The sequence below is a fragment of the Anticarsia gemmatalis genome, chromosome 18, assembly GCF_050436995.1.
Source record: "Anticarsia gemmatalis isolate Benzon Research Colony breed Stoneville strain chromosome 18, ilAntGemm2 primary, whole genome shotgun sequence".
NCBI classification, from domain to species: domain Eukaryota; kingdom Metazoa; phylum Arthropoda; class Insecta; order Lepidoptera; family Erebidae; genus Anticarsia; species Anticarsia gemmatalis.
The window spans coordinates 2,650,921-2,663,686 of NC_134762.1; the positions used below are offsets into that span (position 1 = coordinate 2,650,921).

The 12,766-nt window shown below is 34.7% G+C and overlaps 1 protein-coding gene across 8 annotated transcripts in view; it reads right to left on the reverse strand.

Moving 5' to 3' along the window:
- The window catches only part of Synd (protein kinase C and casein kinase substrate in neurons protein Synd), a 145,265-nt gene that overhangs the window by 70,667 nt on the left and 61,832 nt on the right, over positions 1-12,766 (reverse strand). For all 8 annotated transcript variants that reach the window (XM_076126270.1, XM_076126273.1, XM_076126271.1 and 5 more), the window contains one exon: positions 8,888-9,132. In XM_076126270.1, the coding sequence (XP_075982385.1) occupies positions 8,888-9,104 (217 nt within the window). In that variant the 5' untranslated portion in view covers positions 9,105-9,132. The remainder of the gene's footprint in view (positions 1-8,887; positions 9,133-12,766) is intronic.

Here is a 12,766-nt window from a genome sequence, read left to right on the forward strand (position 1 = left end):
CTTCAACTTTCAACAAGTTACACGTCTAAAATGTTAAGTTCTTTGACACGAAGTCTCTTTGCACGGGAAAATACAAACTGTGTCAAAAAAAATTGCGGTAACCAAGTAAGTGCACAAAATGAATTTTCGTATAGATCTATCAAGAATAGGTTAAAGAATAGAAATAAATAATTCTATGGAAGTATTTCATTCTTCTGAACGGTCGATTACATACCGGTTTCAATTAATTCAGAAATTCACAACATTTGAAGGTGTACGAAAACAGTTCTTTTGATGCAATTGCTAGCACATACCACCACAATTTAAACTGTACCATTAACTGGAAAGAAGACCAACGGTATCTACGACACATTGAGACATAATCTAGTACATTATATTTCATGTTATCTAAGAAATATTACGCACTGCTGTCAGTCTATGGGAACATTAGGTTACTACAGTTTCAACGAGCGTACGGGATCCCATCGAAGTGATTTATACCAACACCTTCAACAATCATAGGAATAATTTTCTTCATGTCATGTCCTGTCACTGGAATGTGTTTGTGTTCGCCACTATTGAATTTATAGTTTGCAAACATAACGAAAGACTTGGTTTTAAAGGCATTGCATTTTACTACAATAGTATTGACGTTTAATTAAGTTAGCCAGTCCCGCCTACACGGTCTGGTACAAAAAAAGCTGAAGTTTAGGACTATAAGTATACATACAATAATATGCCTTAAGTTAAATCGAATGGTACCAACATGTTGTCAGCACTCCAGACTAGCCTATATCATTGGACAACCGTGTGCTTAATACCCTCTACAATTCTTAAATGTTTTTAATTTGTACGACTATAAAGTAGGAACCATCAGTCTGTAGGCTGCGGTTTTCGCAAGTGCATTTCATAACAACAAGATTGACTGTGACGTAACGCTGCACCGACTCGATGACCCATTCGCATACCATTCTAAATTCAATAGCGCCAATCGCGACACTTTCGATATTTAAAACGGCCAATGAGATGTGTTAAGGTTTGTTCACATTTGGACGTACTGACAGACTGGATAGGACTTTTAATTATCACTAGTTTTACTAAAAACTCCTGTTTTCGAGTAGAAACAAAGTCAATAACGACCTTACTACACACTAATGCCCGGTTTCTGAGGTCTATTTAGCGGTGGTTTATCTATTCAATAGCGTTTAAGCTGATATAAACATGACAGTTTGAATAGATGAACTACCGCTAAATAGACATCAGAAACCGGGCATAAGCCGAAGAAACTATGTATATCATCAATCGGTCAATATTACAATTTGTTGAGGTATAATGATTAGTCAAAGTACCATGCCAGAGTATAAACAAACTTCAACAGCCTTCGTACAATTCGTAGCGATGTTTATACCAAGTTAAAATGTGCACAAACCCTAAGCAACACTCTCGGCACGTTACATTGCGCACGCGTTTCAATCGACCAATTTTCGTCCGTGATTCGAATACACGATCGTGCTACCGATCCTTGAAATTCTGACCAAACTTTCCATTTCATTATAAATAACTTATTCATGATACATTCGATTGCACAATAAAGAAAATTTTGTTTTCGTTCGATAATGTAGTAGCATGTAAAGCAGCAAGTTTGTTAGATTGATTTCTTTAGTAATACGATCACGATCTTATAATTAATGACTACTGTTTAAGATTACTATCAAGAAATAGGTTATATTGATAATAAATCATTAATACTACAATTATTATCTGCGTGTCTATTTGTTTGTGCACGCATTTTAATTCGTATCCATTGTTGTCCCTCTACTGGACAAGGGGCTCTCCCTAAAATGATAGTGCTTAGACCGCAAGTCCACCACGCCAGCTAAGTGAACGTTGAGGTTTTGTATTCCTACTAAATCAGTTTCAAAGAACTCTTAAGCATGCAAGGTTTTGTTTAAATATTATCTGTCTTGACGCAGCAATAACTATTTTATCATTGGAAAGGCTTTACATACATTCAGATGGAATTAAATACTGTATGAGTTTGACTGACATTGACATTTAGGTACACAACCAAAGCCACAAGAATAAACGAGTGTTAAGCTAAATTATCAAGTGTTTAATCATTAATCGATAAATCAGCTATCGATCCAACTGAATCGAATAATTATAATAATCAATTTGTTAATCAATTTTTCTATATTCAGAACAATTGTGCAAGTATTAAAGAATGCTTTGGAAATTATTATCGCGATATCGAGAACAAGGTCTTTATGCATTTATTTGTAATAAAAAGTGTGATAAGCGATACGAATAAGATTATGGTATCGGGGATGCAATATTGAGTCAAGGCCATGGCACTAATACTTTGCTGATAATGGAATCTGAGGTAAAATATTTGAATTTAGTTTTTTCTCTTCTTTTAGTGCCTACTTACTATTATCAGTGAAATAAATTGAGATTGCGAATCGATATGCGTGATAGTTACATATTGCATTCTATAATATTGAAACTATGTAGATCCTCATTCTGAATTATATTTGAATTTTGTAGATTATGATTAAATTACCACGTGATCGTTCGGTAATAGGTAGTTTTGCACTATATCACTGATACAGAGCCTAACAACAAATATTACAAGAAAAGTAATGTTACTTTAACTAAATCTATTTTTGCACATGTGCTTAAACTTCAAACGTTTTCAAAGAATTCGTGTTAGCGGTTTCCACGTCTCGCAAAGTCAGCGTTCCAGTTATAACAGTAAAACGCGTGTAAACCTGCGTCATGCGTCTTGTGCAACATATTTTTTATTATTATAATAATATAATATACAACTTTAGAAAAAAATATGTCTATTTTATTAAATGTTTTGTTAAAAGAATGTAATATACGATATGTTGACAAATGTATATATTTCTGTTTGTTAAAATAAGCCTGCGTAATACGAAATCTATTTAAGGTCTAATTCCCTTTTAAACGGCACGTCTTACTAAATTATTTTTGATGCGGGACTACAGACAAACAAAATGCATAGTTCTATTAGAGCGAAAAGTTTTGTGAAAACACAAAATACAAACTTCCTCATAGTTTTACTAACACTTCAACATTTCCACGTTTTCCATAAATCAAAACGAATGTGTACAGACTTTAAGGTAGCCATTGCTTTTCTAATGTAGCCATACGTTTACACTGCAAACGTCATAACCTCTAACCTCCGCTAAACGGTCCGTTTCCTCATATTTAAACGGTATGCTACGTGCCTGCTAGTTCTACTAAGTAAAGACCGTGTGTGAAAACTAGTGCAATAGTCTTACGGAACCCGAATGAACAAGAAAAAGAAAAAGAGTAATTTTAAATTTCGGGATAAATTTGCCATTCGTTCGTTATTTTTTTATTGACAAACTTAAGGGTACTTTTTTATTTTAATTGTTGAGTTAAACTTGTAAATTATATAATATCTCAATAGATGACAATTGTACTTTTAGTGAGAGAATGCCACACAATTACGTTACGAAGTCCAGGGTATACGGAACACGGTCCACTTCTTACCATGGAACCGGTATCGTACGTGCCGTTTACAACGACGAATATTCCCAACTATGGCAAACCTCACCATAGCCTGAATATATTTCAAATGGTGACTTCACACTACCGCCTTGAACGGACGCGGATTGGCGTGAATGCGAGTGTTAGATGGCTGTCGAGAAGAATAAGCGGCGTTCAAAGAGGGAGTCTTTTCTTACAGCACTTAATTTTTACATCTGCGGTGTTGCTGCCAGCGTAGATGCCGTAAAAATTAAGCAAGCTTTAGGAAAATAGAATAGTTAAGGTGATAAACCATATGATCTAAACATTGGCACTGAGAGAGGAATGCTCCTCAAACTGAGACCTATGGGCACAATTCTTTATAGCATGTACGGCACAAGTCTGGAGCTGCCATAAGCGTAAAACATTCTATTGATATTGCTTAGATCCTGGGCTGTACAGTTTACAACTCCTAATAAGATTACGAGTACCGCAACACTTGTATCGGCAGAGAAGTCGTATAAATAGATAACTAATGCTATGACTACTGTAATATAGTGCTGGAGCTTGGACATTTACTGCGATTCAATCGCAAAAGTGATAGTACTGAGTTTATGTAAGACACAAAAACATTGTATTATTACGTGCGGAAAATATGATGAAATATCATTAGGAAGTTTGATAACAGTTCTTGATTGTCAAATCTACAAAGTTTATATAGCTAAAGCGTGAAATACCGGTTTAAATTCTTACATGGACAAGAGTTCCTGTAGTGATTCGATAGATACTGAACGTAACTTTTAGGGCTGCAATACATAAGACTTGTCACAAGACTGCACTAAGTACCACTTGTATTTTGTGTCCCTTGTCTGTATGTTAGTAGAAGTCCGACACAAGAGCAACTCTTAGAGCGGTAGATATCTTAAAAAAAACAACATCTAAAAAAGGATAAATATGTAGCAAAGTGGTGAATTACAAAATAAATAGGTAATGGAAAAAGCACTCCCATCAACAGGTCCTTACCTCCGAAGTAAGACTCTTTGAACCGAAAGTTTGAAACAAGCATTACACACATTCGCCGGGTGGAATTGAAAATTAAATATTCAGGCGTGTAGCGTCAACCAGTCTTAAGAAAATGTGGTTCTTGATCATCCCCTAAGGATTTACGGAATTTCTAAGATTAATATTGCAGCAAATGTTTTTTGGCTAAAATTTTATTCGTTCATGCAAAATGTATGGACCGCGATGTAATATTTGTACTGAGTTATCAGTCCATTATTAGAAAATAACAGCAATCGACTCTTGGTTACACTAGTGTAAGTACTAAGTTTTTTTTCTTATTGGTTACGCTGATGTATTCTAAATATTGATAAAATGAGCTGGCTGAAGTTTATACTATAACTAGCTCCTTAAAAAAGACGAATACTCAACTTCGATTTTGGAACAAAATTTAAATTATATTGCATAACTTAAGAGTTAAAAATACTAGCTTGAGGTTAAAATAATTCTCAGATGAACCCATAAGACACAGACATACTAAAAAGGTCAATGTCCTTATTCAAATCCCACTCTATTTTACTAGAATCTAAAATATGCCATTCAAATACTTATCTAGTAAGAATTGGCGCTGCAGCTCCATTCAGAACTACATTTGGCAGACAAAATACGATTCATATTTATAAGTACATTTTAAAGGTAAACAAATAACAGTAAATTTACATTCTAGTGGCGTAATGCCCAGTTTAACCAGTTGGACAACAACCCCTTTTTTCCTTTGTTTCCCAATTAATAACGCTGCATGAACAGTTTCATTTAAAATCTTTTCGAAGAAATTACATGAGCATATTTTTGTCTTTTGAAATTGCTTAACGCTTGGTAAAGTAAGTCTAGTCTAGTAAGTTTACATATATTATACCTAGCTTATTGCCACGACTTTTAATAACGTATTTTATTGTAATAGAACGTAGTAATTGTTACCAGCGAGATACAAATGTGAATAAAGCAAAGGAAGTTTGCAGAGATGATAGCAAATGGTGATCATTGAGTTCTTGCCTTCGTCTTTGGGAAAAATACTGATTTTATGTTCGTCTTGCAAGAGAATAAGCACAATTAATAAAACAATTCGCCGTTTCATTAAAATTTAGAAAAGCGATGTCTGAAAAATACCTTTTTTTGTTTTAAATCACTAAACGTTCTCTGTTCTCTATCCTACCGCATATAGCAAGAATATGTGATTTTATAGGCGTATGATCTCTAAAGGAACCAATATCAATTTAATTATAAAAGAACATTCATAATGAAGAATCATATTGCTCAGCTTTTGATGCGAACATTACGCATTCATGTCATAACGTCGACATCTTGAGTCCTTTGATTAATCAATGAGGAATACATGAATAAATATCCGGTTTAAAGAACCTTTCGTGCTTCTTAGGTAGGGTTCTGTATAAATTGAAGCTTTATTATATGCGTAATATGACAACAACTGTTAGTATGGATAGGCGATCTACAATGCTGATCACTAAGATCTCGATGTTAATAGTTCCTCTAGCTTTGAAACTGTCTTTAGGGTGTATGTATCGAGAGTTATGTTTAACTATTCTCACTAATTTTATAGTCTGCAGTAAGAGCCAATATAATAAAAATGTACCTAGTACTTCTGGTTTTTGAGAGTTGGTACAAACTTTTATTAAACGACGGCTATTCAAACAAAAAAGTACCCTACGATGTGTATATGCGCGAAATGCTCTGACAATCAGTGACCCATCTAAGATAAAGCCTTGACAAAAAGGCTCTTCTACGCATTGGTTACATTACCAAAGGCGTTGCTCCCTCTTCGTACATATTCATGTTAAATTATAATGCAAGCATATAAAGCGTTTATCCCAGAGGGTTTATAATGGATTAGGCCACAATGTGCCGTACATTAGCACAAAACACACCATTAATTGTAACTAGTTGCTAGTTGGGGATAATTCGTCCGTTAATACGTCAACACATAACAACTTATTTATGAACACCCTCGTATTATTGCATACTCTTTCTTGTAAAAAATAAACATATCATAACTACATAAAACCACGCCTTTTTCCCATGGGAGAGTAAGAGACCAAAGAACACCACTAGCTACGATACTACAAACTTCCCCTGCTTTATTCACATCTTTACATCTCATCAAAAACATATAATTACCCTGAATTGTACAATGTACAATGCTGAGGGATTTGTCCAGTATCTTGTATAATTGTATCAAATATTTTTATTTTACGAAGCTAGGGGATTTGTTTACAGTCTGGTGTGATCGTCGAGGGTCCCCATGGACCTGTTATGATACAGGATTTGTCCAGAGTCTGGAGTGATTGTTAAGGGTCCCTATGGATCTGGTAATGTCTGTAGATATGATCTATATACAGTGTTATATAAAAGCTGATAGTCGTCGTGGAATGTGTATCGGTTGTATTTCACACGAAGAGAGAACATTCCCACGGCATTGTGACTGTGTCACCGTGCAATACATAATTGTATGGACTACTTTAGGAATTTATGGATGAACAGTTAGTTGAGAATGGCTTTGATATTAAATGCTTTTAAGTTTTATAAAAGGGGAGCAAGCCGGAGTTATATTGCAGAACCTGTTTTTTTTTAAATATGGAGATAAAGATCACTCGGACTCAAAGGGCCAGAGTCTGAGGGGCGACTGCAACATTCTATTTGAAATTATAAAAACAGGTATTAAATAGTAACCAAAAGAAAATAAAGAAGCAATGTACTGGTGCATCGAGTCATTTAACACGATAGTTGTCATACAATAGTCATAATTGATAAATTTGATAATGGTCGTTCATGCTTGATCCATCATCGAAGATAATAGAAGATCGAACACTTCTTAATACTGAAAATTGAAGATCAAATCAAAGCCTAATATATAATTAATTAATTTCAAATCACGATGCTATCAACGCAAGGAAGCTGCTATAGAACTCTTAAGTAAGATTTAGAGAAAGTCTCTATTAAATAGATCCTCATATATCCATAGGGCCAATTGCCCAAATAGACTAGCCAGAAATAGCTATGGAATAGCCCAGATAAATACAGCAACACAAACAACAACAGATTGGTGTTCTTAACTAAACTACAGTCATGCATTTCTGGTCTAATTAGTGTAATTACCGTAAACTTAGCAATGCTACAAAAGATTTAAAGTAACGACATATCGATCGCGCTCGCTTGTTTACTAAAACCTTGTGACGGTTTAATTAGCTCAGCCTGGGGTTGCTGTTGTCTAATTAAAGCTAGGTGGTTTAGCTTTACGAGGACAGTAAAGTCTAGCCTTTAATAATTTCGCTTATTAGTTTATTTACCAGTTAAAATACTTCTAATACTAGTTTGTTTATATCACACAGATTTCAATATATAAAGTATTTGGCAATTTGATACGTATGTAAAAATTCTATTGTCATTATGAATATAGTCATGGCATGGAGTAACCTTGGAAGAAATATGTTTATTCCATCAAAATATGACATTGTCAATAAGACAACAGTTTTTTCATTGGCGATCAGGCCATAAACGTTTGCATGTGAATTTTTCACCCTAAGTAGATAGAAAAATACAACATAAAACCCTTTCTAATGTTTTAATATTATATTTCTAGGGTTATATGTTACCGTAAATAAAACCCAGGTTAAACAGTCAAGTTAAATTCAGAACAATGACGAGTAAAGCACAAAAAATCAACAATCCACAATGCGCAGTTGTAAATACAGATATTATACAATTATCTTTTACAACAATAGCCGGGATATTGATACAGTCCTGTTATTTGGCTCGAACAAAAACACAATGGAACATTTTCATTTGGTACATTAGGACGATACGAGAGAGATTGATTGTGTATCGGTGCTTATCGCGACAATTAATGCTTAGCACATTAATATTTCTGCTTGAATAATGTTTTTGTAGGGAACTGAGTTTTTGATGGAAAGTGTATGGAATTATTACAATCACTACTTTTACGAATGACCTTTTAAATGATTGGTATGTAGGTACATAAATTATTAACGAAACCTGAGCTATTTAAGTACGAAACTACATTTTTTGTTTGAAAGGAAAATAATAATTTGTATGTCAATTGTAACGTAACAGATTGTTAAATAATTACTGTTATCCTGGATACAATTATAATTGTTTTCCTCAACGGATAATTATATCTTGTCCAATCTGAAATTTTACTTAACTTTATTTTTACCAATTCAGACTTAAAAAATACAAGGAAAATATTGGCTTTTCATTCCCGGACACTGTCAATAAACTTCATCAACGAAATTCACGTCACATGATTTGAACTACCAGGCAATCAGAATACACAAGGAGTAGACAAAAGACTTACCTTTCTCAATAAGGTCGTTCCATTTCTTCGCCCACCCCCGCAAGCTCTTCGCGTATGTCTTTTCTATGTCTGCCCTCTCCTGCACCAGGGCTTGGAGCTCCCCGCATAGTCTGTGGCCATCATCCACTCGTCTGGTCGTGCGTTTGTAGTTACCAGGCTCCCAGAACGAGTCAGAGGCGACTGTCAGCAGCGCCTGTTCGTCGCTGTGGTGTGACATGGCGGTGCGACACTCACACACCGCCCCTCTGTAGACAATACAAAATAGGTATCAGAGTAAATTGTTTCATCTTTTCCTTGTGTAAAGGTTTGGGGTCCATTATAAGTACCAAATACTACCAAAACGTAGACTTTTGACTGGACCTGGGACCTGACAATAAATTTTGTTTACCTTTCTCATAAAGGTTGGTGGTCCAATACAAGTACCAAATACTGCCAAAACGTAGGCTCTTGACTGGACTTAAAAAAAAATTTTGCTAACCTGTTTCATACAGTCAAAATCAACAAATAATTTTATTTTGGACATCAATAGATTACTTTGCTGCTAATGTAAAGCATAGGGAGAAAATTTCTTGACATATACGGCTCCTTAACGAAAGAGAACGAATTCTAAACATTGACCGGCCTTAGCTGATCTTATTACATTGAAAGATATAAGGAAATATGCGTAACAGTAAAATATAGAAGGACTTTTACAAAAGAAAGAAATATAAATAATCAAGCGTAGGAAGGTGTATCTTGGGTTCCTTAGCATTTATTAAGCGCGTGTAAGGAATCCCGGACAGTTCCCCGAGGGTATCCATCACTGTCATTATGCCAAGGTGCGTTATTCACTGTAAGATGGCGAAGCAGAAAAACGTAATGTATAACGAACACGCCGGGGAATATATTAATATAACTTAGTTAATTATTAATATATAGATTTCGTAGTCTTATTGAAAAAGATGCAGATGAGAAAGGTCTTAAGATTAATTTAGGGGCTCGAGGGTATAACGATACACTGATGGCCTGTCGTAGTATATCAATAATACTACGACAGTAGAGGCCGTCAGTGTATCGGCCTTAAAGTTATTGTTACTAGTATACAATAATAATAGCAAAAGGGTTTTCAGATATACATTCCGCCCGCAGCTTTCGCCCGCGTGAAATTTCAAGAAATGCTCCTGTATTGCTACTCTACCCTCCCTAAGGAATCTTCACACCAAATGTCAACTATTTACGCTCAGTAGTTTCGACGGTGCGTTGTCCATCAGTCAGTCAGTAACGAAAGAGTTTTATACATATTGATGTTCATTAAAAGCGTACCCAAGAACATAATCCACAAAGTATAGCAATAAATAAACACGTCAATCCACCTGTACAGCGTATAGTTAACCTCTGCGCCCTTGACCTTACCAACAAGAAACTAATGGCAGTCATAATGACAGCATAATTACAACCACGGGACATCCTATGAAATAAATGAAAGTTTGTTTGGATGTTTGCATTAATATGTTTAATTTCTCTTTCACGTGTAATCACTGAATGGATTTTGATGAAATTTGGTACACAGATAGTTTATGACTTGTATCGTTCATAGTACGCGACAGTTAGCTTGCCTTTCCACCAGAATAATAAAAAAAATGTGCTATAAAGCTATGCTGCGAGAATGTAATACCTTTGCTATAAAACGACGCGACCGTTTCCACTAAAACTAAGCTCGGTGCGAGAAATAAGTGCTACGAAGCAAATTAGATCGTAGCATTTTTATTATTTGTCTTCTACATAGCTACTTTTTGCTATATTCTGGTACATAAAATGAAACGACGCGCCACATAGAATATTATCAATTTTACCTTTGTTTTTTTTACATGCGGACAAAATCACAGGCCATGAGTTAGTTTTTCATATAAATAAATATGTAATAGCATATATTATTCTTAACAGCGAAGGTTTACGTAACCTTCGTTGCCTCATCGCGATGGTATGTGCATTTGAAATTAAAATCAATCTCATGGTATTATATGGTGATTGAATATATTATTTGCTTGTTTGTGTGTGATCTGTGTTAAGTGTGAATGAGAGAACACGAGGAATTTACGCTGTAGAGGATGACAAGCTAATTGTTCAAAGTGATTTTTTTAAACGAAATTTTAAATATCGTCATACGAATGATGTTTGTGGAGTATAAGATGCAATCGAAGCAAAAGTCTTCTTTTTTTAAATAAATTTTACAATTTTGTCTCACAGGTCGGCAAACGAAAGTTAAACAACACTTGCCGCCGTCATTTATTAGATCGTTGGTGGTTTTCAGTAAGTGTGTATAAAAAGTATACCTATAAGCCTAATATAAAACACCTTTTCATGGTAAAACATGACAAAACACTTGTTTAGACAACTGTTTATTCATACTTTTTTGTATTCTAATTATCTCATAATCACACAATAAAGATAAAAAAGAGGCCTACTCTCCGCAATGCGTAGAATCAGGCTACGTAAGATAATAATGATCACACAATTACAAATATCTTTTCAAAATGAGGTGACTATAACCATGATGACTATATAAAAAACATTCCTTATCTATCAGTGACAGTAGAAGTATCTCGAGATGACTTAAGTATAATACACACAATACAATATGCCGTTAAGATGAGCATGTTTGTCCAACGCGATCCAAGGTGAGGAGATTATGTCATCATAAATCTGTACAAGGTAAATTAGCTTAGGTATTTTATTAGGTACTTTATTATAATGAGCAAATTAAAAAGTCATTATTAGAAGTTTCCTTTATTTTAGACGTAGGTCTCTAGTTAATTATACTAGAGTTTAGTTTCCGGTAAAATACGCCTAGAATACCTTTCCGTAGTTAGAAATATTGTAGCTATATTAATTTCAAACAATTTTCCGACTCAATTCGTACTGTGTCATAAAATTGGACATCATCAATCAAAAGAATCTAACTTAATTCATTATCCCTTAACGAATTAAGTTAGATAAGTATACGTAGGTATGTATTTGCAGATCTTATGTCATAACAAGAACTAAATATTTCCTTAAAAGAAATCTTAGATAGAAACTGATTTAACAGCTGATGAAGGCAACATTGGTCTCAAATTTTAATAACAGGTGAGAACAACGACCGAAAATAATTTCTGCTCAAACAACAAAAGACGTAGAAAATTCCTCTTAGAATGTAAACTATGTACGTGGTACGAGTAAATACATCTGTTTAATGTAGTAGGCGTCTTAACACGTTTAAATCCGTACTAAACGGGCTGCTGTAACAAGCAATCGAGTTAACTACCCACTTAGATGCTATCTAGTTGAATTGCGACCGTCTGAAGGTGTGTACATCCAATCAGATGATTCTGATCAAATCTCTGCTGTGATTTGGATAAATGAGTCTTAACGACTTTTTGTAAAAATGAAGGCGTAAAGAAAAGGAAGGCATAGTACTCGAAACCGGCGGTCATGTATGACAAGATGTATGGATGTGAATGACGGAAAGGAGGTTTGTAAGGATCGTACTAAGTGACGTTCTCTGGTCTCTGCCTATCCTTATGGGAAGTACATATCGAAAGCCATATGAAAGAAAACAATAGTCGGTAGTGTGTTAAGTGTTGAGACTTCAGCTGGGAATGGACAGATTAATAAGTCTACTAAAATACGAAACCAATAAATTATTCTCTGTCTATTATAAAAGGCGTCCAAACAAGCCCAATCCAAATTAGGTATATTATATACCAAAAAATCAAATGTTTTTGTGACTTTTAACCCAGAAAACGCCGTACACGTAGCTGAATACTGGGCTGGCAGTATATAACAAGACAGAAAGTGTCACACACTATTGTAAGCTTTAATAATATACTATAATTTGTTTGCCATCGACACGCTAAGAAG